This window comes from Euwallacea similis, chromosome 4 (genome assembly GCF_039881205.1).
Source record: "Euwallacea similis isolate ESF13 chromosome 4, ESF131.1, whole genome shotgun sequence".
In the NCBI taxonomy this organism is placed as follows: Eukaryota; Metazoa; Arthropoda; class Insecta; order Coleoptera; family Curculionidae; genus Euwallacea; species Euwallacea similis.
In genome coordinates, this window is record NC_089612.1 from 6,673,548 (window position 1) to 6,700,518 (window position 26,971).

Here is a 26,971-nt window from a genome sequence, read left to right on the forward strand (position 1 = left end):
AAAAGTCCAAGAACTAAATGAAGCATGATGGAAATTCCTTTTTTTGTTTTTTCTACAAGACAACTTTTATTTTGCACTTACGGGAAATTGAATTAGCACAGTGCGACCAAATAGTATTTACCCTTTCTCGTCCCTCTCCCCGCGGAACACAAAACCGCAACTCCGAAAACGGAGGCTGAACTCCACAGAGCGAGCGCCTGCGCCCTTGCCCTAAATTCGCGGTGCCCCAAATAAGATGCCAGAGAATAAAGAGCACCGCGATAACAACTCTTTAATATAAAATATTCGTATAAACGCTCAGTTTCCTCAAAAAAGTTTCTAAGTTACATAAGTGATGCAGGCACAGACCCAACAAAGAAATATCTAAAAAACTATTAAATAGCTAAATCATGCCAGTCTAAACCTCCATCATAAGGGTAAAGTATGCTACGGTTTTTGCATCTGAAGTGAATTTGTTGCTTGGTTAGAAACCCTGATTTGTCATGGAAGGGCCCAAACTAGACATCATACTGCTTATCGTGGCAGTCTATAGCATGACAAAGAACTGCGTGAGGTAGGGTTTATTATATAACCACAAAATATTACTGAGTAAGTAACTCATTTTGTTTCTACACTTTTTAGCGGACAACGAGGCTCTTTGATGATCTCAGATAGATTGGATAATGTCACCCAAACTATATCCAGGCTCTTGGAAGGTTACGACATTCGACTTCGACCAGATTTTGGGGGTAAGTCTGCGGCGCTAAATTCCAATTTAACATGATTTTATGAGTGTTAATAGTCAAATATTATATTAATTATAGTTTTCTTTTTTATACACTATATACTACTTATTATAAAAATTGCAACATCTAGAATTAATTTATCAAATTCAGCCAAAATTGGTACATGTATTTAGTTATAGTAGTAGTACAATTGATAAAATTTTACGTATAACGCCGCGCGTTACGTACATTAAGTGTTAGAACCAATAGCTATACCATACATTCAGTGCATTGGACAGATGCTTTCCCAACTAGACGATATATTGCTCGTATAACTATGGGTTATCTATAACAACGCAATGTTAATGCGCTTCCTTGGCCTTCACCCTCTCCTGATCTTTCCCCCATTGAACACTTATAGGACATGATAGGAAGAAGAGTTACCGTACTGGTGCACCCACCACGTATTTTAGCACAGTTGTTGTTGTTGTGAACCTCAAGAAGACATCAATCATTTGCTACCCAGACTAGTTGCCGAGTGTATAAATTCTTAAGCTAGTTATACACATTATTGGAATTTTAAAAACTTTCTAGACTTCGGTTTACTCGAAAGTTGTATCATTTATTTTGTGTAGAGTTATCAATATGTTTGCAAAGATTAATTCAAATACATACGTGAATTATTTTTAGGTGTTGCAATCTTCATGATAAGTTTTATATTTTGATAAATATGTAAAAAAGTAGTAGCAACTCTGATGTACTGAATGGGACACCCTGTGTATTATCTTGTTCTTAGCTTCGCTATTTCAGTTTGGTCATTTCTGGTAATAACTTCTTACCTGTCTGTAACTACTTTCGAAATATCAATTAATTAATTAAAATTCTTATTTTTTGTTGAAAATAAGGTTCCGAGGAAACCTCTTTTACAACGCGGTTTGAATTGGCAAAAAGCACGATCTTTGGAGACTGTTTCGGAAAGAACCGCGAATTTGCCTCATGTGGGAAAAGTGCTTTTACGGTTAGACTGTAATAGATTAACAAAAATTGAGAATGCACGGAGGCAGCGAATGGGAAATATCTCGAAAATTGTCAGATACGAGTTTTTTTCCAAAACACCTTTTTGATGTAGAAGAGTTCAGACTATCAGAATTTGTAAAAAATTGTTAAAATATTGCCGTTATCAGCACTAATAAAGAAGAAACAGGTATATTTGAAGAATTTATCGTACTCCAAAACCCACTATGAGAAATTTACATAATTAAACAAGTTACTTTAACATCATATTGCATGAAAACTAGAAATTTTCGTATAAAGCAAGTTTCGCTGAATCGATCCATTTTCTTACCTTCCACTATTTTTTCGGAGGCACTCTGTTTTAATTCACTTTTTTTTTGCACAAGAAATTCAAGACAATTCTATTATTATAATTATTTGTCATTTACAGCAAATTCATATTGAATCGACAAATCACATACAGAAGCCTGATTCGAAGCTCTAAATCGTTAACTGCTTTCTAATTTTATGGTTGAACGTTACCCTGTCTTACACATCTTTGTTAAAGAAAGATGTGTAGACGACACTTGAATGGCCATATCGGCGAAATCAATGGTTCATTTTCATTCAACACAAGAAGTTTAAAACAGATCTCTATAATGTGCTTTAAAAATAAACAATTTTAGTAGACATTTTAGTGCAAGAAATTAATTCGAGAAATTAACTTCGAAAAATATTTGAATGCATTTTAGATCGATTAAAGACAAGAGTTTTTTAATTTTATATTATTACAAGTATGTAATTACAATAGTTTTAGTAACGTTAAAACGTGGCACTAGATAGTACTGATGCACTCTTAGAAAATTACCCTTAAGAAGCTGTCATGATACACCAATGATTTTCTTAGAATTAAAAGCTAATAAAAGCTGCCTCTTATCGGTAAAAAAATCCATTAATTTTCGATAGAAGATTTAACGGAGATATACAAAAATATTTCTGGTTAATTTCAGACTTTAGAAAATAATGTTTTGAAAAATCGTCATGATGTGTCAAAAATATATCTTAGAAATAAAAGGTAACGTCCCGTTTTCATAGAAGACAGAGAAGTGCAGGGCTCGCGTTTGGAATGGATATACAAGAATATTTGTGAATAATTTTGAAGGTTAGAAAATTCTTCTTTGAAAAAACGTAGTGACTCACTGATGATTTTTTAAGAATTAAAAATGAATAAAAAGTCTCTTTTTTCCAGCAAAAATCCACTCTTTGTCATAGAAGATAGAGGCGTGCGAGAGTCGGGTTTGGAAGTATTCATATTTAATATTTGATATATTAATATTAAATAATTTAATATATCATCAAATATTAAATATTAATATTAAATATCAATATATTAATATTTGAATATTTAAAGGAACCTTTAGGCTTTATTTTTTCGGTTAATTTCTTTGATATACCGCTTTTTTGATAACTCCTATGTAAAGGGTGTTATTGAAAAGAAACACAGATAGTTACTTCCTAATCGCTATCTAGCAACAACATACCTACCAACCACCATTTAATCTGCACAATTTTAGGTGAACACCTACTGGTGGGCATGGACCTCACCATAGCCAGCTTCGATGCTATCTCCGAAGTAAATATGGTAAGTAAAACTGTAATATTTTAATTTCTTTCATTGCTTGAATTTCAAAAACCATAAGCAATTATAAAGGTTGCCAAACTTGCACCATATTTACAGGAGATTGCTGAATTATATGACAACGCCGCATAATTTTTTTCTTTTATAATGACGGATGTTAATGACCGTGAAAAGTGACGTTGGTAATACAATCCCATTGGCTGAAAATGCGCATTTGACAGATTCGCTGACATTGTTACGCGAATATACGAAGCTGGCATATCTGTTCAATGTTGCTAATTTTCGGGGAATTCCTGTAGTAATTTTTTTTTCTTTTAAAGATAAAGTTGACCGTCTAATAATAATTAATTAAAATTCTATAAAACGTTGGTATCCAGGACCTTAACATCAGACTCACTCTAAGTACGTATTTTCAGAATTCTTGCTTCTTCTTGGATTTTTCACAGTAAATTGCATTCCACAGAGATTCCGCTAAAGCCTGCAAAATTTTGTTTTTATTTTGTAGCAAAATATTGAATAATATTACCAGTATGAATTACTATTGCCAATCTTGTGTAAAATATACTGTGGCAGAAATTTAATTTTAAGATTTCAACCGCGAAGCAATTAGACAGCGAACAACTCAGCGTTTATTGACTTTGAACGGAAATGAAAGCGGAAGGAACATAATATTTTGAACGCCGGAACTTTGTGGAAGAGAACGCTCGTGGCATTCGATGGACAGTGACCAGAAATGACCCACAAAATCGATTGCTATATGCGAAAGCGGCTTCCGCCGGCACACATAGGTTGAGGACAGTATGTTTTCGACCTTGGTTTATAATATTTGAATTGAGCTGTTCATTTTGGACGCATTTTTTTATGCATACTTTCAATAATTAGAGTGGGCAATCGATGCGATGTTTAACAATAGTACGCGAGCCAATTTTATTTCTAACATGTTATCAAGATATTTGAGATTATATTTACATTTGAAATATCCTCACGAAGAATATTCTGAGGGGTTTATATCGGGCAGTGTGGGAGGCCGTGAATGCAGTTTCTATCCAACGGTTGGGGCAGGTGTAAATTGCACCACCGCGCATGAACTACACCTTTTGACTGGAGATTAACACGTTAACCGAAGCCCCGAAACGAAGCCCAAATCATGGGTTTCACTTTTTCTGTCAAATCGGCTCCGAAACCTTTCATTTTCAAAGTGTGTTTTTACTGGCATTTTTATAATAAAAGTCAAATATATATATATGACAGTAATGTAATCAAAAAATCATTTTAAAACAAAGTTTCGTTTTGGGCCCCATCGACTAAAAATTCAAATGTACAGTGGGCGGTTAACGTGTTAAATAAACATTTTTTAAACGTTTAGAAAGTTCTATTATCCGACATACAGTATCGGACAAAATTAGAGCAACTTTTAAAATTCTAATCTATTTTTAGATTATTTTCGCCAAAATAAATTCTTTTATTATTATTGTTAAATCTATAGTGGTTTACCCTTTTTTACATGGAATACAAATGTTTAAAAGAATTTTTAATACAAAAAAATAACAATAAATGGAATGCACTAAATTTGTTTGCGACAAAATAAGAGCAACTCGTTTTAGATTTTGTTCATTTTTCATTATTGTTCGATTTATCTTCGGAGTAATAGTTGCAAATATGCCTCGAGGTGTTCATTATTCCGTTGACCTTAAACAAAAAATTATTACAGCCTATCAAAGTGGTAAATCACAAAAAGTAATATCTGAAGTGTTTGGCATCAGAAAAGATGTGGTTTCAAAAACCATCAAACAATATAACCAGCGAGGAACGATAACAAACTTGAAACGTGGTGGTCGGAAAAGAAAAACTTCAAAAAAATTAGATCGCCGCCTTATAAGGCTAAGTAAAAATAATCCTAAAATGTCCGCTCGCCAGCTAATATCAGAAGTAGGGGAGGAAAACCTGTCATTTCGGACAGTACAACGTCGGTTAGTGGAAGGGGGTTTAAAAGGAAGAAGACCAGCCAAAAAACCCAAACTTTCAAAAAAAAATAGAGATGATAGGATGTTATTTGCAACATATCATAAAGATTGGACACCGCAACAATGGAAAAGAGTTCTGTTTTCAGATGAATCGAAGTTTTGCTTATATGGAAGTGATGGAGCTCAATGGGTACGTCGTCCAGATGGACAGAGGCTCAACACAAAATACGTAAACACTACAATTAAACATGGAGGGGGGAACATTATGGTTTGGGGTTGCTTCTCCGCTATTGGGACTGGTCCAATTTATAAAATTACGGGCAAAATGGATAGATTCGTCTACCAAAACATTTTGGAAAATATTATGTTGCCTTATGCCGAATGGGAACTACCATTAAAATTTATTTTCCAACACGACAACGATCCGAAACACACGGCGAAAATCATTAAGGCTTGGTTTGCGCAAAATAAAATAGAAACAATGAAGTGGCCAGCCCAGTCACCAGACCTTAATCCTATTGAGAACCTGTGGGAGATTGTAGACAACAAAATTCGAGAAAAAAATACATCGAATCAAGATTTATTATTTCAAGAAATTGAAAAAGCTTGGAAGTCTATTGATCCACATATAATAACCAATCTTATTTCTTCTATGCCCAGAAGATGTGAAGAAGTCATTCAGAATAAAGGGTACTGGACTAAATATTAATTTAAAGCCGTTTTGTGATAATTTAAAAGCGTATTATTGTAAATAATTATTCAGTTGCTTTAATTTTGTCGTGGTTTAATTTAAAGAATATATGTTTATTTTGATTTTTTCCTTAAGGATTGTTATTAACTTTTGATTTATATGTATCAGTTCTAAAATATCTTTCATATTACATTTATAATTAAAAATCTGATTTTCAGAAAACATATTTTTAATTAAGACCAATTTTACAGAGTTGCTCTAATTTTGTCCGATACTGTATATCGGTAAGGAATTTTTAATTGGTTCACTTGTTTTCAGGATTACACTATAACATTGTATCTAAACCAGTACTGGAAAGACGAGCGTTTGGCTTTCAGCAACGAAGACGAAATTCTGACCTTATCCGGAGATTTTGCCGAGAAAATCTGGGTTCCCGATACATTTTTTGCCAACGATAAAAACAGGCAAGATCGAGAATTTGAATGACCAGAAACTTGTATATTATGAACTGTTATACAGGGTGTCCCAGACACAATGGTACAAATGAATAATTTTTTATAAGGCATATTTAGCTGAGTCGCTCTATTCTTTTTCCCTTTAGCATGCTTCGTGCTGATGTTTTTGGAAAGCCCTGTATAGACAAAATCCCCTTGATAACAAATTTTGTTTCAAGAAATTCTCCGACTCCTTCAAGAACGGATGTGGCTTCTCGCATCCAGGACTTAATAATCATCATTATTTCCAGCTTTCTGCATGATGTAACCGAGAGAAACAAATTGGTACGTCTTAATGGCGACGGATCAATTACATACGGAATGCGGTTTACCACCACATTGGCTTGCATGATGGATCTCCATTATTATCCTCTCGATTCGCAGAACTGTACAGTGGAAATCGAGAGCTGTAAGAAAGGGATGATGTACTTTCAAAGAATTCTAATTTGAGACTACTTATTTCCAGATGGATACACGGTTATGGACGTGGTCATGTACTGGAAAGACAGGCCCGTGCGGGGAGTCGAGGAAGCGGAATTGCCTCAGTTTACCATAATCGGATACGAAACGAACGATCGGAAAGAACGACTCGCCACAGGTGAAAAAGTTGCAGCTGATGGAAAAGTGCAATTTTACGCTTCCATTGGTACATTTCAGGAATTTACCAGAGACTGTCCTTGTCCTTTAAGCTGCAAAGGAACATCGGGTATTTCATTTTCCAAACCTATTTGCCTAGTATTCTCATTGTGATGCTCTCATGGGTATCTTTTTGGATCAACCACGAGGCTACAAGTGCCAGAGTCGCTTTAGGTTTGTTCACTAGGCGATATTCTTATTACTTTGTCATTGCATTCGGGGTGCCCGTTTTTGGAGCTCAAGCAAGGGGTAACTGTAAATGCTACATTCTATCCGAATCTTGAAGAAATTAGCCATCACGGTAGGTCACACAAAAAATGGGTTAGAGATAAACAGGTATTGCGATTACAGTGGTTCAAAATGTTGCTGAATGGTCAAAATCAAGATCACATTACAAATTTTACACATTTTATTTACTTACTCAGGCTAATCTGTTAGATTTGATTAGAATCACTGGAATCAAATTCAGAAATATCATCGCTGCTATTTTTTTAGATAACTAAAAACTGAAAAAAATGATTTCCTTGGCGTCTTTTGACAGCGGCGACTCTCTGACTTTTCTACAACTTTCACTACGTACACTCTCTTCGATTGCAAGAACATCCGAACACACTATTTTACCACAAACTTCACACGAATTCACTAAAATTGATTTTATTGGAAGAACTTATTTGTTTCGCTTAAACTAAATACAATGAGGAGAAAACTAGCAGCATAACTATTTGTAGAAAATTACGAAGCAGAATGTTCATGTCTCGTAGTTTAAGGGGGTTATATATTATCCCTCACCCCTGGGTCCTAATGGACTTCGGTTGTCTACGGCGCCAGACGCCCGTATGTGGGATAATACAGGGTGAGTCGTAATGGAACCGACACAGAACAGGTGCGGGTAAGGGGTCTCAAAATATGACTATTTGTTGAATATTTTTTCTACGCTTAATACTTCAGAAGGTACTGCCTTTGTAGTTGGCTTGTAAATTTCTAAAAAATGGCATATTTTAGTACGATGTAATCAAATTTGGAACATATTTTATTTTTGTCAATATCTTTAATTGGTAAAACTGTGAAATCGATAGATGCTCAATAAGGGTTGGATCAGGAGTGAGGTAAGGTCTAAAAGAGTTGGGATTTTTTTTATCTGTAACTAACAAACGAAAAATGTCATTTAATAGCAAATTTAGTTCTAAAACTTTTATTCCCCATGAAAAGTCTAAAACTTTAGGATTTTTAATAAAATCACAGTTTTATGAAATAGAACCAAAGCAAATTTAAAGGGATTTAAAGGGACAGATATTCTAAATGTGACATTAAATCAATGCGATTTGGTTCAGAAGTGAGTAAAAAGTTTTAATTTACTGAGCAGGTTCGTATGTAATCCCTAAAACAATTGTATACACGACGTTTCCAAATAAATTTAGAGAGGTGATTGCTGTGGTATTTTTGTAAAAAACAATCATATAAACATAGGTGCGAACAAGCTTTGTTTCCAAGATATAGAGTGTACGCGATACAAACGGATACGCCAATCAATGAAGAAACGAATACAGTCTTGTATCACCACTGAGGGTGGTCATTTTCAACATATGTTGTCATTTTTTTAATGCTTTTTAACAAATATACTTTGGCAATTAACCCTTGAAAATATTTGCATTTTGAAACTTGCAATAAATATTTATACTGGCTTTACGGATTGCACAGGAATAAGAAATTATTTTTTATCTTGAATACTGCTTCTTGAGCGACAAAATAATAAGAGTTTTTTTTTTTGTTAAGAATTGATAAACTATTTAAAAAATATATTGGTATGAGAATAAGTCAGTGGCGTACCATTTTTACATTAAAATTATGTAATTGGAAAGGACACACGGACGCCCTGATGTACATGGAAATGTTTTTTCTACTTCAGAAAATGTATTGGACCACTGGACGGTTTATCAGGCGTCTAGACACTTTTTGCTGCTTTTTTTGTGTGGCCTATGGCGATGACTAATTTGTTCAATATTTAGATCAACTTAGAGCAACTTTGCCCGAATTTTACCGGCCTCCTATCTCTCACGGATCCCGAGATCTTCAAGTTTGAGTTACAAAAATGGACACATTGTGTACAGAATATTTTATGACGAGAGGAAGATATAGGAGATGATCATGCTTTCCACTTTTCAATCCCATATAATAAAAATTTAGATATACCACGTAAAAGAGGATAAAATTTGCTATCCGAAATAGTACTTATCTTGCTTTTTGATATTGCCTCAGACCTAAATCAGAAGCTCCATCATCATCTCCTAAATCATCTTTCTTTCGTCATAGAACACCCTGTATATTCTTCTCTTGTCCTATATACTCAGGTATTACAACTGTCCTTACAATGACCACTATAAGCACTGGGGTGCGCAGCTCCCTTCCTAGAATAAGCTACGTCAAGGCGATTGACATTTACTTAGTCATGTGCTTCGTCTTCGTATTCGCAGCGCTCCTCGAATATGCAGCTGTTAACTACACTTATTGGGGGGCCAGGGCCAAAAAAAAGAGTAAGAAATCTAAGGAGAGTGACGAGAAAACTGCAGGTTAGCTCAGGGCATTATTGGCACACTAATCTCACATAATACCTGAGTTAGATAGCTTTTCAGGTTCGAAACTGCCCTCTTGCGATCAAAACCAAAAACAAATCATGAAGGGTGAGGACATTATCGAGTTGGAGGACATACGGATGAGCCCTTTGCCCTCGATAAGAAACCGGAAGCTCTCGGTTAAGATAAATTCTTCTCAGGATTCGGAGTCATCATCGAACTTCCCTCCTAGTTTCCGGTATAGCAGATCGTCAGGATATATGTATACGTGCAGACAAACGCCCGGACTAAGATTTCGAGGTGAGCAGGGTTGCGGGATAAGGCCCGATTTTTCAAACGGCTGGCAGCTTTGCAAGCAAGACAATGTTTAATAAAGAAATTGATCGGCTCTGATTTCGTCGTTTGTGTGGAAATTGTCTTGCTGCAAAGTTACCGCGAAAACCAGGCCTAAAAGATTTTAGTCAGTGGTCAAATGTTAATTAAATTTCTCAGGGAACCCTGTACATAAGCCTAAGATGCTGCATGCCATCAGGAAGGGAGCTTTGGTTCTGAAAGCTTCCATGCCAAAGATCAAGGACGTAAACTTGATAGACAAGTATTCCAGGATAATTTTCCCAGTTAGTTTTATGATATTTAATACCATTTATTGGTTGTTTTACATTCTAGAGTAATCTTTGTTCAAATTCGCGTATTATTTGTATCTGGGGACATCAAGGATATTCCTAATTACACATTGGTCTGTTTCTTCGGAGCATTTTGGAATATTAAGCGATAGTGTTCTGCATGTTGCATGCAAAAATATCTTCGTGTTGTATCATTTGAAACCTGCAAATTAGAGTATTGGAAAGGTCCGTACAGAAGCTGAGTGTTCAAAGTACGGGAGCTTCATTCAGGACAGTGGCGCACATTAATGGGGTGTATAAGAGTCTCATGCACAATATTGCATTTGACATTAGATATATAAAAATTATATAAAAGTTACAAATCCGTATGTCTTGCAAGCACTCTCAAATCAAAGCTTCTTTATAGAATATTAAGATCAAGCCATATTTGAAGGGAAAAACTCTTTCAATCAATGCAAGTTATTTAGGCCTACTGAATCCTGATATACTGGATGTTTAAAGTGTTGTGATTTTATTTCTAAGGGGTGATTAATCACGTCAAAAGAAGCCAAAAACATCATAATAAAAGTTACTTTGACTTTTAAATTTAATTTTATTCATATTACTAACAAAAGTGAAAATTAATGGCTCGTCGCACTAATTCATAATCCTTTGAAATGTTGTTAATTTATGGGGAGACACGCCTATTTACCGCCCTAGTACTGTAAACATACCAAGGGCGTGGTGGTGGATCGGGCAGACAACATCGAGTTTTGGATGTGAAACAAGTGCTAAATTTTGTTAAGAACGATCCTTTCGTCAGTGCTCGAAAAATATCCCGCCAAATAAATATCTTTAATAAGATGATCTGGGGAACTTTCCATGCATAAAGTCACTAAAACCCAAATACAGAAAGTGTTTCCATCAAGTCAAGCTAAGTTTAATGTCACCAAAAACCTCGAATTAGAAATATCATTGATACCCAGGGTGGGTCCTTTAAAAGAGGTACCTTTGCTATTGTCTTGGTAACTGAAATCAGTGCTTTGGTGGTTTAAATGTTTGCTAAACATCGACAACTTTTGTTAACAAACTTCAAAGTTAGCAAGAGGATGGGAGCAGTAGGTACCACTTAAAGGAAACACCCTATAATAGATAAACACATTTGATATTGAAATTGCCAGTTTTGGTCGTGGGAATAGTATAATTACTGGCGGTTTGCTTTTAGATAACTGCTGTCTGAGCCTGTATCATAATAAGTTATTCTTCATAATTTAGATTTTTAGGACTATAAGAGACATGTCGCTGTTGATCATTACATGCATCAATTACCTGATCATTACATGATCAAGCAGACAAATTCAAACTTACAGGGTTGAAATTGTGCGACCAAATAGTAAAATCTGATAGAAATTATGGAATTAAATTCTCTAATGATAGGACATTTATCGAATTATAGGTATACACTATGTCGGAAATAAAAAGGGCCACTATGGGGATCTTGGAAACGGTAAGAGATACAGATGTGGTTAAATGGGAGAAAAGTTCGACATAAAGTGTTAATTGGTAATGTTTATTTTTAAAAATGAAGAAACTGTGTACAGGTCCGTGATAGAATTTTTTTATTAAGGCCGAAAAAGGGACTACAATGAAATTAAATCATAAAGTGTTATGCATCGTTGAGTTCGGAACAAAGGGGTTTCAAAATCTGATATCAGAACATCCGGATCGTATTTTAAAAAATTATGTTGATGATGGTGTTGCAAAAACGAAACGTCGCGATTAAAAAACTGACAATGTCACGTTAAATGGAATTAAAAGTTGCTGTGGAGAAGTGCTATCAGTTTTGGCCTAGGTTCAATATTAACGGTAGAAAAAGATAATATATAAAATCGAAAAATGTAATTTTTTTTCAAGATATTTCAAAAGCAAAAAAATGTTTCGGGAATTTCTAAACGCCGGTTTTTTAGGCCGTTGATGATGGCGACTTTCCTCCCATTTAACCAAGTCTGTATCTCTTATCGTTTCCAAGATCTTCATAGCGACCTTCCTTAACTCGGACACAGTGTATATTGCGTATAATCAGTTATTTTATGTGTCATTTTTATTACTGTTTTATTACTCATTCTCATGAACATCATAACCGTAAGATTGTTTATGGAAAGTACTTATTAAGCGTTTAATAAATTCTCCCATTCTCCGTTTAAGCTGAAGTTTTTTTTTGCCTTTTCCATCATTCCTTGTAATTCATTGCTGTTATCTCATGTTGCATGGACAAGTTTTTCATAACAAGCTGAATGAATTGGCACAGAGCTACGCTACAATGGACAGCTAATTCTGTTGTCCTACGACCCTGGATCCATTGTAATTTTGCGTGGGCCGGGCTGGCGCAGAATCCATAAATGGACCGTTTCTCTTACTCCTTTTCAACCCACTGAAAACGCTGCGCCGTTTAGCCCGTGACTTCTTGAACAAAATCGATCGCATGTACGAAATGCTCAAAGCAGAAAATTTGATCTAGAGCTCATCTCGTCCGAATTATAGCTCACTTAAAGTGTAAATCAAATCATATGGATGTATAGTGAGTGATTGCGTGTGGTGTCATTAAACGCAGATCCATCAGCAAGTGGTGCTGCATCAGACTCTCTCACACTCCATCAAGGGTGGGGGCGGCAATAGGTGTGTGTGGAGTGTGGAACAAGTGCTCTAGCAAAATTTAAGGTGATAGCAAATGTGTGCGTATAAAAGAAGTGCGTAAGGTGATAACGCACATTAGGGGTGCAAGCAAAATTATGTTGATCCGGCGGTGGTTCGATCATCCAGCGGCCCTCTTAGTTATTGCGATCAGCTGTATCAGTTGTGGTGAGTATCTTTATTTCGAGATTTAAACGTTGGAAGAGAGGAAAAGCGCGGTATGTAGTGCGGCCCCTAGAATATCCTTCCATATTTAAAGTGTTCGCTTTATTCACTGCCATTGAGTGGGCGGCAGAGCAAGCACTCTCATCAGAGCTAAGCCATTTGAATATATTTGAAAATGTATAATCTGTTATGTTCAAACCCGTCACTCCTTCGTATATATTAGAAAACGCTAATAAAAAAATAAATAAACAAGGCACGCATCCGTTAATTCATGATTTCGCATCGGTCTCCTAGACTGGCAAGTCTAACACTGTTTGACTCTGAAACATATTGTATTCTTATGCAGCTTCACAATTTCGGTACTGAGCAAAGGGAAAAATTCAAAAAATTAGGACAAAAAACAGTGTTTTCTTGTGCCAGTATTAAGATTCCGAGGTTCTCTCATATAGCCGGAGGGTCGTGCGCGCCGATCGATTTCGGCCCTGCCCAGCGCTGAATGAATCCATTCATGAACAAATAGATATTGCTAGTAGCTGGGATAGTGTTGCAACTTGATGCTTCCGTAACTGGATATCATTGTGTCCGGGATGTGGAGTCGATTTTCTGATGGCCACAGACCTCGATGTAACGAGGATAAATGGCTTAATATTAAAAGGAAGAGTCTCGGGCTTCAAACTCTGGATTGAACAAGTGTTTTGATGAGAGCGCTTTGATTAATAATCATGACATTTTAACCAAACAAAGGTCCACAATGCATCAGTAGACGCAGAATCTCAAGTTGACTTGCGTTTATGTTACTAAAGTAGTCTCTTACGACTTAACTCACAGTTAATCCTATAAACACCTCATAAAATTTTTCAGCACTATGCACCTCTCAAAAACCCACAACCACAAAAAACTCGACGAGGACTGTCCACTTCCAACCCGCTTTTCCGGTGTCAAGAAGTTTCAAACCCTTAGCAACCGTACGTTCCACCACCAAGAAACCCATCATTTCCACTGGGCAGCGATATTATGGTGTTCGTACTACTATGAAGCCGCAAGTGAGCCGTACCGTCTACCACCATTACCTGGATCCCCTGGTTAGATTTCCCATGTCTTTCCCAATTACCTTCGTCCCTCAGCACCCTTATCTCAACAACTATGAAAAGATATTGGAAGGATATGATGAGACTGATGGGAGGTCTGTGCAAAATCGGGGAGGTGGCCTCCTGAACCCTTGGGGTCTGCCCGGGAGTAATCAACGAGATGTTGTAGAAGGTAAGTTGTCCTGCTGAAATTATTGTAATGACCTGCATAGGAATCGCTTATCATTTTAGGTAGAGGATACCCATTCCCGGATGACCCTGCCAACGACGATATCCCGCCAGTCCCTACCTGCTCGAATCGATGCAGAAATGGAATGTTCATGTGTCACAGCAACTGTACCTGCGTGAGCAAAGAATACAGGTATTCTCTGAATATTGCAAGGTATTTCACATGAAAGAACCATACATTACTAGATGCGATGGGAGATCGCAATGCAAGGAAGGAGAAGATGAAGAGCTTTGCGAAGGCCAACCCAGCGGTCATGATCATACGTTCATCAAATGCGACGAAGCCAAGAACTTGATTTTGTGCCCAAAAACTCAACGTTGCATCTCGAAGGATTGGCTTTGCGATGGGGACAATGATTGTGAGGATTACTCGGATGAAACACGATGTGGTGCGAAGAGACTGCTTATTCTTTAACATTGGTGATTCTGATTGATTACTCAACAGGTTTCTTGCACAATTGCACTGCTGATCAATTTCAATGCGACAATGGATTGTGCGTGCCTAAAACTTGGGTTTGCGATAATGATAATGACTGCAGAGACTCATCAGATGAAGTCAATTGCACTAATTCCAGGTAGGAACTAAACAAATGTAGAAGAAGGAAAGTGGGGGGGTCCAGAATTAAAGCGAATAGAGAGTGTAGTAATTAGAGTGTAATTAAGGATGATAAACCGTCAAATAATCCTTTTTTCCAGGTGCACAGCAGGTGAATTCGAATGCGCAGACGGCAGTTGCATAAGTCTTAATTGGAAATGTGACCGTCATCTGGACTGTATCGATGGATCAGACGAGAGGCAATGTGGTAAGCAAAGAAAGAGCTATAGAGGGTGTGCATACAAAAGATGTGTCGTAACAGAAATATGATTTTTTAAACAATTTATCAATCAATTTTTTAAGCCCCTGAACCCTTAAAAACAAAATCGCAAGACTTCAGACATCCTGTACGTTCCTGTGTTCATGATGGGACACTCGATGGAGTGAGCTGTACAGGTATCATAAGTTCATGTCGGGACATAGAAATTGTGCAAGTGGGAGACGACCGCATAAGTTTTAATCTGTTTCCGACAAAGACCTACGAAGTGCCTTACGAGGTTAGCGGTTGATGTGAGCGGAGTTAGTCCACATCCAGTTGCTAGATCTCTCACAGTTTGAGAATTTTTACTGATATAAAGTCTAGTGATGGATTAAATTAATTTCGAATTTTTACTTATTTATGAATTACTGTACATTTCCCCATTATTCCATCACATAAAAATGTCGTTGATGAATATGACGATCTGAATTCGCTGATATTTGTTTATGATCTTTTGGTGACTCCAGAATTAAATCGGCGACACTGGCTGTAGACTCGAGGTCAATTGATAAACAGAACAGAATGACTCGTTTATCGTTTAAAACGATATCGGAGAATAAATAAATTGATCAGTACAGGTCAAGCATGTAAGGAATTTCCATTTTAATGCTCAGAGTTATTGTGTTTTTTTTTCATTTATTTACGTTGCTGCATTTTGCTCTGATATTTTTTTAAATTTTCATCGCCACGAAAGCAGCGAAATCGATGTTAAGCTAGATATTAAGGGGGAGGCGCCGGCTAGACTGACTCCGCCCACTTCAACCGTTAGTCTTTCATCGCACTTTTTTGGTCTTTGTCGGAGGCATATTAAAACTTATGTGGTTCTTCTCTCACTTGCACAGTTCTTCTGTTCCTATTTGAACTGGTAATACCTATATTTTAATAGTAATAGTATACTTTTTCGAACTTTTCGTTTTTTAAGCTTCGAGTCTATTCGTTCCCTACAGTTCCTTATTCGGCTCAAGGTGCGAATTCCCTGCGTGAACGAACATTGAGCGCCGTACAGCGAATTTGCCGTTCGGTCCGCATTTGCTGTTGTTCGCTGCGAGGGCGGTAATATCAAAAGATTTATTGTTCGGTATGCATTTCTGTTTCAAACTCGCACGTTTAAATCATATCGCAGTGCTCACGAGGCGGTAAAATTTCGAAAAGTGAATTGACGTATGCAGGGATTTTAAGTTTTATTGAAATCTACTGTCGACAATGGATTTAAACAACAGACAATAAGATATAGCAAAGGTGGAGCAACCTGCGAAATAAAAAAATGAAGGTAATTCGTTCGGGCTTGGTTTGAAAAATGAACCGACCGAAAGAATTTCAATCGAACCTCGTTGTTTAGAGTTCGGTGTTCGTTCGGCGTTCGCTCACTCAATGAATGCGTACGCTTACGTGACCTGCTACAAATAGAAGCGCATGGGGTATAGAAATAGGTTAATAATATCGACATTCATTGCCGCACTCGCGTTTAAAATTTGGAATAATTACCTACATGGAGATCTGATTCTTCTTTTAGATATAAACCCTTCACACTGTAACGAAAATGAATACGAATGCAACAATCGAAAGTGTATCAAGTTCGATTTTAAATGCGACGGTGATGACGACTGCGATGACTGGAGCGACGAGAACAATTGTCCCATGAATTATGGCGAATGTACCTCGGGGGAGTACAGGTAAGCTTAGACAATCTTTTTCTGATCCTACAGCTGAACCTTTATACAGATGCCACAGTGGAGAGTGCATCCCTAAGAGGTGGTTGTGCGACTACCAGAAAGATTGCCCTAAAGAAGAGGACGAGGCAGATTGCAAACCTTCTCTTAACACCACCTGTAATACTGATGAGTTTGCTTGTAAAAGAGGACAATGCATTTTGGTAAGTTGATAGTATGGGTATGCAAGGTAATTCAAATTGCTCACCATTAGGATCTCGAAAACCGTAAAAGATACGCGGTCACTTAATCTGAAGCAAAGCTATTTCAATTTAAGCGACCTCGTATGGTACATAGATATTAATTTTAAAAAACCAACAAAATTTAGTTTCTGCTAAATATCTGGTAAGCCATGGACTTTTTCAAGAGATCAAAAGTGTCTTTAAATTGTTTCCATAAAGTTTCAATTTTTTCTCCGTTTAACCGAATTTGTAACTTTGCTAATTTGCGGGATCCCTTCACTGATCATCGAAAAAAATTCTCACTGTATATGTCAGCAGTCATGGATTATTTCTTTATTACAGAACACCTGGGTGTGCGATGGCGCCGCTGACTGTCCAGAAGGAGAAGACGAGCAAAATTGTGACATTGCATGCGACGAGGGAAATTTTCCTTGTACAGGACCCGTAGAAGGTGACACAAAGACGATGTACTGCATAAGGATGAAACACAGATGTGACGGTCAAAAAGATTGTCCGAAGGGCGACGATGAGCTAAACTGTCCAATGAGGCGCGATTGCGAGCCGGAAACGAAATGCGAACAGCGATGCGTTACTTATCCAGACGGGGCCAGAGGATGTGCCTGTTACACTGGTTACAAGCTGAACACTACTAATAATATCACGTAAGAGTTCCGAATCTCTTAAAACGTCTGATTTTCGCACTTCTTGATCACAGACATATTAAAGAACTCGCTGATTGTTACAGCTGTGTGGATATCGACGAGTGCCTCTATGCCACCGATCCAGTTTGTTCTCAGACCTGCAACAACACATTGGGAAGCTTCAAATGTGGCTGCATGACCGGATACATCTTGAGGCCAGACTTAAGGACTTGTAAGGCAGTTGGGGCATCGCCTACTTTACTTTTCGCAAACAGAATCGACATTCGTCAGGTAACAATTCGATAAACTACCATATTTCTCATTTATCCAAATCTTTTCGCTCAGATGTCTCTGAGCAACAGCAGATATTCTCTTATACTGAGAGGTTTGCACAATGCAATATCGCTAGACTATCACTACAACAAGCAGCTTATATTTTGGTCTGATGTGTCCACTGATAAAATCAAAAGGGCTGCGGTCAATGGTACTGGAGTGACCAGTAAGTAGTTTCGCAGGTTATTGGGCAAGGTTGAAAAGAGGGTTTTACAGCTATAGTCAGTTCGGGACTGGAGTCGCCAGGAGGTATTGCGGTAGATTGGACGCACAATCTTCTTTTTTGGACAGATTCTGGCACGAAGCGAGTAGAAGTGGCTAATCTGGATGGTACCCATCGAGCAATAATTGTTGCTAATGAATTGGACAAACCCAGAGCGATTGTTGTGCATCCGGGAGAAGCCTTTCTATTTTGGACAGATTGGGGGCCTAACCCTAAAATCGAAAGGGCGGAGATAGACGGTTCTAATCGCAAGAGCATAATCACAGAATCCGTGTTTTGGCCTAATGGACTGACTTTGGATTACACCGATAACCAGTTGTATTGGGCCGATGCCAAGCACAACGTCATCGAGGCGGCCCAGCTCGACGGCTCTAAAAGAAGGAAAATCGTCACTAAAGGGCTTCCACACCCTTTCGCCATTACTATCTTCGAGGACGCTATTTTCTGGACCGACTGGCACACCAAATCCATAGCAACGGCGAATAAATTAACGGGAGCCGGCTACAGGCCTTTACACTCGTATTTGCATTTCCCTATGGACATTCACAGTTTCCATCCTCAGAGGCAACCTAAATTTAAGAACAGATGCGGCATATCTAATGGAGGCTGTCAGCACTTGTGTCTTCCCAACAGAAAATCTTACAGTTGTGTATGTCGCATGGGACAGAAACTGAGGAATGACATGAAGACTTGTCTCAAGCCTGAGAAATTTTTGGTGTTTGCTAAGAAGAAAGACATACGTATTAAACATTTGGACGGTAAGTCGCGGAATGGTATGCCAGGTAGTTGCCAAGGATAAATTTTTTGTCCTTGGTATACTAACTTGTATACTATAGTATAGCTTTGTACGTATATTTTATGCCTTTTTAATACAAAAAAATGACAAGTGTCAAAGATTTTTATAGACATTGTCAAGTTGTCAGTTGTCAGTTGAAAGTTTTATCGCAGGCGCACCATGCAATTATCAACTTGCAAATGCATGCATTTTCTCTTATTCAACGTATGTAAAAAACAACTTCGGTTTAGTATCAACTTCCCATTTAGGATCATCCGAGAAGCAATATGAGACAGTTTTGCCGCTGGAAGGTATTAAAAATGCCGTGGCAGTGGCGTGGGACAGCAAATTAAATTACATCTACTGGACAGATTTAGCCCTAAAGTCTATAAATAGAGCTTATTGGAATGGCTCTGACCATCAAGTGATTATCCATACCAACATTGGTTAGAAGAGAAGTATATTGCTTCATTTCTGGGTGTAACGTTTGTTTTTTCATAGAATTGCCTAAAGGCTTGGCATTTGATTGGATTTCCGACAAAATATATTGGACAGATTTCGTGGCATCTCGAATCGAAGTGGCCAAAGCTGATGGTTCAATGAGGTCTCTGATTATATGGGAGGACGTGGACAAACCTGGGGACATCGTAGTAGACGCACCAAGTAAATACATAATTCTATATAGATTTTCTGGATAAACTTAAATCGTGTGTAAAACAAGCGTAAATAAATTAGGTCGTCACTCTGTAATTACGTCAGCCAACACATATTTATCACAGAAGGTACGGTCGGTCGCAGCACTTTGATCTATCCAGATCAAAGTGTAGCGTCAATACTTTCGAGAAGTAGGTGCATTCACAATTCTGTTTGATCTGACAGCACGCTAAAGTAAATATAAGAGTAGATCAATAAAAGTATGTATTCGATAAATGTATGTTCGGTAATTCCACTTAGCGTAGGCCGATATGCTCATTATTTTCATGAAAGGTTTATTTTCTCTTTTAGGCGGTTTGATGTTTTGGGCGGAATTGGGTGACAAGAAGAGAATCGAAAAAGCCAACATGGACGGTACTAATCGGATCACTCTAGTTTTGACAAACATATCAGAACCGAGCGGTCTAGCAATCGACCACACCACTTCCAAACTTTACTGGACAGACAGTAAATACCTGACTATAAGTTTAATTAACTACGATGGAACTGGCAGGAAAACCCTGTTGAGTACGTACCTGTTCAGCAACGAACTCGTAATAAACGAAAAATTCTTATAGTTGAGCCGTCAGGTACATCACCGTACGGATTGGACGTCTTTGAAAATTATATTTATTGGACGGATCGTAGGAGCAAATTCATAGAAAGAGCTAATAAACTAACGGGAGAAGACAGAACGATCGTCTTAAGGAACGTTCCCGATTCCATGGGGATTAAGGTGTTTCATCGGTCCAGGAAGAACGTTGTTGGTTCTTGTAATACCGGAAACAACGGTGGATGTTCCCATCTATGTTTGTTGAAGCCTAAAGGACACTCCTGTGCATGCCCCACTGGCATTAAGCTGATGGTGAATTTTTTATTCGATCATACTGGATCAACGATCTAAAAGAACCGGACGTAGCACTAAAAGGCGGCCAGTTTTTATCTGCAAAGCTGCCATGCATTAGTGTCCCTATGACGTAGTTTTTGTAGTCAGAGTCGTTATGCACATGTTATAAGATGTAAGAGGCCATGATGGGACTGTGGCTTCTTCCGATTTCGCCTCAATGGATTAGTATCTCATTTACCAAAAAGTAAAAAAAAACAATGCTACATCCAGTTATTCTATAGATCATTGTATTCAATAGTTATTTTGCTTCATTGACGTTTACTATAATATACAGAGCGACAAGAAAACGTGCACCAGTGGACCTTTGAACTACCTAATCCTCGCCCATCGCCTGGACATAAGATTGATATCCCTGGATGTCCCCTACATGGCAGACGTAGTCCTGCCATTCAAACATCTAAAGATGGCCACAACTGTTGACGTGGACCGAAAAACAGGAGAGATTTACTGGGCCGATATATCAGAGAGTTCCATCCAGAAATCGAACCCTAATGGCACCCACAAGGAAGTGATTATAACACGTGAAATCGAGACTCCCGATGGTATAGCTGTAGATTCTACAGGAAGAAAAGTACTGCACGGAAATACTCAATCAATTATCCAATAACGTCTTCGTTCTGAAATTTTTGCAGATTTATTGGACCGATTACGAGAGGAAAAGCATCGAAGTAGCCGAGCTGGACGGCTCGCGCAGGAAAGTCTTATTCAACAAGGACATCTTCAACCCCCGTGCCATCACCCTTCACTACCACCATGGACTGATGTTTTGGTCGGACTGGGGCCAAACGGCAAAAATTGAAAAGGCACATATGGACGGAACGAATAGAAAGGCGTTGATCGTCGATGGGATCACGTGGCCAAATGGACTCGCCATTGATAGGCCTGAAGGGAGATTGTACTGGAACGATGCCAAGCGGCACACTATTGAGTCGTGCAACCTGGATGGAGAAAACAGGAAATTGATTCTGGATGAAATTCAACATCCTTACGGCCTGGTGGTTGTTGGGAATCACATCTATTGGACCGATTGGAAGACTCAGGCCCTACATCGCGCTGACAAGGTAGGGATTTTACTAAATTTAAATATACCGGGTGGTACTGGAGCACGTAGTGATTATGTTCGCTGGACTTCGCGTGGTTACGTCAGGGAAATCTAAAAGCAATTACAGACCGATTGCGCTGCGCTGCACTGCGCTGTTAAAGCCTAGTTTGCGCAACGCAGCGCGTTAGAGTTAAACGGTAATTTGCGCTGCAGCGCTATTCTGCAACAAGAGCAAAAGCGATCCGATAAGTATAAGTACATAAAAAAAAACGTGTGTTTGGGCGTCTTTGTTTTGATCAGTGTCGTAAATAGGTACGCTGTCTGTACGGTTTTGAGTTGAGTGACCGCTGATTTTAACTAAAATAGTATGTGCGCGCGTCAACAGGAACAAAGCGCAGAATCAATTGTTTCTTTAAAACATTTTGCGCCATTGAGCGCCGAGCTGCGTAGTTCAACGTGGTATTTTAAAGTGTGGCGCAGCTCGATTTAGCGAGGCGCGTTTGGTCTGGAGCTACCTTAATGCGAACTGAGACTTAGAGTCATCTTAGTTGATAGTTCTTGGTCACGGAAACGATCGTGTCAGATTCGTTTGATTATGATTGCGTGTAAAAGAGGGGAGGAAGATTTGGAGGAGGGAAAAATTGGAGACACTCTTCAAAGTACGACGTTGACAAACTGTGGAAGTTTTCCCCAGATTTAGGGAAAATATGCATGTGTACTGCTGTTTTATTTTTTATTTAAAAAAATCCCGCATGTTTCGATTTAATTGAAAATATACTTTAGTAATAGAAACTTGTCGTTTTAGGAAACTGGAGAAGGACCAACTGAGATAATAAGTGGCCTAGATGGACTCATGGATGTCAGATCCGTTCAAAATGACAACATCGCGGAAAACGCATGCGGAGAGAATAATGGTGGCTGCAGTCACTTGTGCCTGAGAAATCCCAAAGGATACACCTGCGCATGTCCAACAGGTTAGAGTTCAGGCTTGTTCTCATTTCAATAATTTTATTTAACATTGAATCGTTTTATTAGGTTTAGCTAAATCAAAAACCCATCCGAAACAGTGCGATCAGGTCCCTCAAACTTACCTCCTAGTGGCCTCCAGATATTCAATTAGTCAGATTAGTTTGGACACGGCGGACGGTTGGGACGTGTCTCTGCCGGTTAAAGACGACCTTCAAAATGTCTTGGACATTGACTTCCACTACAGGAAGAATCTCGTTTTTTATGCAGACATCGGAAGAAATGTCATAAAAAGTGTCAACATCTACAACATGTCTGACGTTCGTACCGTTGTCAGTGACAATCTGACGTCGCCAGATGGAATCACTATCGACTGGCTCGCGGGCAATATTTACTGGACGAATACTGGGAACAAAAAGATCGAAGTTGCCAGGTATGCGCGTGCTCTTTATCTTTTCTTATTGCGGCTGTTACTTTAGAGGTTCTTAATTGCAGATTGGATGGATCCAGTAGGAAAACAGTGGTGTCGAAGCTAGGCGATCCGCGGTCAGTGGTGTGCAATCCGAAAGCTGGCTATTTATTTTGGAGCGACTGGGATCAGAATAATCCCCGAATTGAACGCAGTTACTTGAACGGCTCCCACCGAAGGACCATAATAAGTGAAGGATTAACGTTTCCTATTGGGTTAGCCATAGATTTCGCTTTGAGAAGACTGTACTGGATCGACGCCAAATTGAACGAGGAAAAGATAGAGAGTTCCGATTTTAATGGTTATCACAGACTGGCCCTACCTATAGATAGTTCTGAGGAGAAGGCCCATCCGTTTTCCCTGAGTCAGGTAAGTGTCCTTACCTTATGCAAAAAGCAAAAGGTCCACGTTTTATGTATTTTAGTATAGAGAATGGCTCTTTTGGACCGACTGGGACCAAAGATGCGTAATGCGAGCAGAAAAGATCAACGGCAATGGAAGGACCATTATCAGATCCATGCACGCCGTAATGGGCATAACTATGGTAACCGAGGAACGACAGCCTTTCTGGAACCCTTGCGCCGTTAATAATGGCAACTGTTCTCATTTGTGCTTTTACAAGAAAGGCAGCTACACCTGTGGCTGTCCAGACGAACACGCACCCTCGTGCAGCACCAGTTAGTTATTAAACAACCATAAAGCCGGGTTAAATATTCGTGGTTTATTAGATACTTCTGAATAAAAACCCTGGTGCTAATCAATAAAAAAAAATACTGGCGTTAACGATTCATGCATGTGTAAACCCCCTTAAGGAAGATCTATCCATGTATGAAATATTAGTGTCAGTTGACTAGCGCTAGTTTTTTTAATGTGCGGACACGCAAAGAAGAGCCACGATTACATTGACATTGAAGTAAATAAACCATGCATGTGTAAGCCCTGCTTTAAGGAGTCAACTAGAGCCAGGTAATTTACAGCTCCTCGCGAATGGGTCTCAAACGTATGCCCTGAAGGTAAAGGGTATGACTGTGGTACTTCCGGCGATGCTGATTACGAAGATTACGAAATTCCTAACGAACCCCCTGGGGGCCCGATTGAATCGAATCATGATGTTCCGATAGCAAGTGATCATTCGACTTTCTATATTATTACGTTGGTAAGTGCAATTGAATGATAAAGTATGATACGCTGTTCTAACTTGATACAAAAATTGCACACATCATGTCAAATAAAATTTGACATGTGTCAGATTTTTGACCTCATTCATATGCGCCGCGCAGTGAGCAGTAGCGCACACAAAACGGCAACGACGGTGCGTTAATTTACATGGCATCGCACAATTTTTAATAACTTAGAACAGCGTATATAAAGGAAATAACTCTCTTTTCCCTGTGTCTTATATCGTAATATCGGTAAACATATTTTTGCTTTATGTTTAGGTACCGATGCTGGCGATAGTAATCACGAGTATAGCGGTAGTAGCGTATATCCTCATAAAGAAAGGGAAAAAGAACTACATGTATGGGGCTAGCCGAAGTTTTTCCAATCCGAATTACTATTCGAACGATCCGAACGCACCACAAAACCATCAGCCGGATAGAAAGCAATTTATATGGAAACGACTGAAATATGACAAATCACAGGTAAACTTATACAGTCCATTTATTTCTTATTTACAGTAAATAAGTAACGGAAATTTGATATGTTACCTCCTGTATGATACGACAGATATTAATTTTTATTTCTGTCAAGAACTTCTCATATTCAACACTATCTCTTGAATTTCGTCATCTACTGACTCTTGATTATTGTTATTTGAATGCACACTGGAAGTGTTTCTGCGCAGAATATTATTGAATTTAAAGACTAAATCTCTATTCTCAAAAAAACCTGATTACAACATTTTTTCTAAATTTTTTGTTTGTGTATTTTCAAAAAGTTTTAAGTACCGACCTGATGTAGCTACATCGCTTATTTTCACATGGTTGCACAGCTCTTTCGTCTTTCTACATGAAGGAAATTTGCCGTTATCCCTAACCAAAGTGATATAAATGAAAAAAGAAATTCTCATGCTATAACGTCTTTTCGAAATTTTGTGTTTATGCATTTCCAAAAAATTCTGAGTACGGTTCTGAACCAGCTACTTCGTTTATTTTCATATCCTTCTTTGTTCCTTGCTCAGAATGGAATGAATTTGACAATATCGTCCTTAATCCAAGATTTTTTCCGCACTTTCAACTTGGTAGGTGGGGGTTTTTATGATTTCTTATGATGTATTATGTTGATGCAAATGCAATCTAGTGTATTATAGTCAATCCAAACATTCTTGACGTCTAGAACACTGACATTGTTACTGTTTAGGAAAGAGTATACGAAGAGACAGTGGTGGCGAGTCCCGACGTGACCAGCTTAATTCCGACAATTCTGACGCCTTGCAGTTCGAACTGCGAAGTGGTGACGCCGGAAATGGAAAGGTCCCCCTCGGTCACGCCCCTGCACAAGGTCGATATTCAATAAAAACGCGATAGGGCCCTTAATCATTTATTTTTCTAATATTGAAACGCAACAAAATTAGTCACCTTTAATTACTCGACAAGCGTTTGATTTAGTGTTTGTTTAGGACGTTTTAATGTAAATAATAAAGAGTTTTGTCAAATTAAGGTGACTGACAATAAGAAATATTAATAGACTTAATTAAAAAAATGAAGCATTTTCGTATTGTTTCTTGTATTGTGCATTTTTGAAAAATTCCAATCAGACTCTGTGTTTTAGTATTGTTTTGTAAGAGAGGGATATTTTAGTACATTAGGTAAGAGGCAGAGTAATTAGGTTCAATTTTCTAGGGAAATGATGTACATATTGTTTGTAGTATTTGTCCTTAAATGTTATACGCAAAATGGGTATTTGTTGATTATTCACATATTAGTTCCTTAAACGAAATTGATGCGACGAGCAGATATTTTTATTGTTAATATACTCAAATTCAACCAACTTTTCGCGTACCGTGTGTTGGGCAATTCCAGTTGAAACACAGATAATTTAACTTTTTGAAATTGTGAAGTCGGTTGAATAATAGCTGAGCAAAAAGAAAAATCAATTTCCAGTCGAGTTGGCCGTGAATTGAAATAATTTTCTTTCTAAAAACATTTGCTCATCGGCTTCTGTTAGTTTCGACTTTTACCAAGTTTCAACAATATTGAGCAATTATTTTTCATAATGGAATAATTTACGGTCATGGCGTGCTTGACTTGGAATTCATTTCGCTCATTATTCGCATAATCTTTAACGAATTTCAAAATTTCAAAACCTATTATTCGCGGGAAGTATTGTTCCATAAAAGTGTGCGGAAAATTCGAGTTTCAAGACAAATCACCTGAGTTTGAATCGAATTTCCAAAGGCACTGGTCACTTTATCCATCAAGCTATAATAAATTAGATATACAGTGTGTCCTATCACAAAACTATAGTGTATTTTATGTATATCGCATAAGATTGAGACTTATGTTCCATACGTATTTGTTAGAAATAGGAACATATCTTATAACGCAGCAAATTTATAAAAATCGACCTTTTGTAATATTCATAATATGAGAATAATCGTTAATAATGTGGCATACATATCGACGAATGGGTATATTGTTTAAGAAGTTTTTAATTTTATCGATATAATCATCGAATATCTCTTAAACATCCCACTAATTGTATTAACCAT

General features: G+C 38.0%; 2 protein-coding genes across 4 annotated transcripts; both read left to right on the forward strand.

Annotated features, from left to right (window-relative positions):
- The first annotated feature begins 219 nt into the window (after positions 1-219).
- Lcch3 (Ligand-gated chloride channel homolog 3) lies at positions 220-12,497 on the forward strand. Of its 2 annotated transcripts, none has more exons than XM_066389446.1 (10): positions 220-553; positions 622-728; positions 3,272-3,339; positions 6,310-6,455; positions 6,737-6,894; positions 6,952-7,083; positions 7,143-7,295; positions 9,470-9,688; positions 9,740-9,991; positions 10,184-12,497. In XM_066389446.1, the coding sequence occupies exons 1-10, from the start codon at positions 483-485 to the stop codon at positions 10,360-10,362; spliced, it is 1,485 nt and encodes a 494-aa protein (XP_066245543.1). In that variant the 5' UTR covers positions 220-482; the 3' UTR covers positions 10,363-12,497. The 2 variants fall into 2 exon arrangements, with proteins under 2 accessions (XP_066245543.1, XP_066245544.1); XM_066389447.1 differs by having other exon boundaries at positions 9,752-9,991.
- A 240-nt stretch (positions 12,498-12,737) lies between these two features.
- Positions 12,738-26,208, forward strand: Lrp4 (LDL receptor related protein 4). 2 transcript variants are annotated; one of them, XM_066389400.1, is made up of 25 exons: positions 12,738-13,152; positions 14,011-14,409; positions 14,469-14,598; positions 14,652-14,854; positions 14,911-15,040; positions 15,162-15,268; positions 16,833-16,992; positions 17,042-17,192; positions 17,553-17,872; positions 17,956-18,142; positions 18,197-18,350; positions 18,401-19,189; positions 19,452-19,628; positions 19,684-19,845; positions 20,188-20,403; positions 20,454-20,740; positions 21,057-21,353; positions 21,415-21,843; positions 22,630-22,798; positions 22,860-23,223; positions 23,286-23,628; positions 23,684-23,936; positions 24,237-24,415; positions 24,699-24,902; positions 25,621-26,208. In XM_066389400.1, the coding sequence occupies exons 1-25, from the start codon at positions 13,083-13,085 to the stop codon at positions 25,774-25,776; spliced, it is 6,036 nt and encodes a 2,011-aa protein (XP_066245497.1). In that variant the 5' UTR covers positions 12,738-13,082; the 3' UTR covers positions 25,777-26,208. The 2 variants fall into 2 exon arrangements, with proteins under 2 accessions (XP_066245497.1, XP_066245498.1); XM_066389401.1 differs by having other exon boundaries at positions 18,401-19,165.
- The last annotated feature ends 763 nt before the right edge of the window (positions 26,209-26,971 follow it).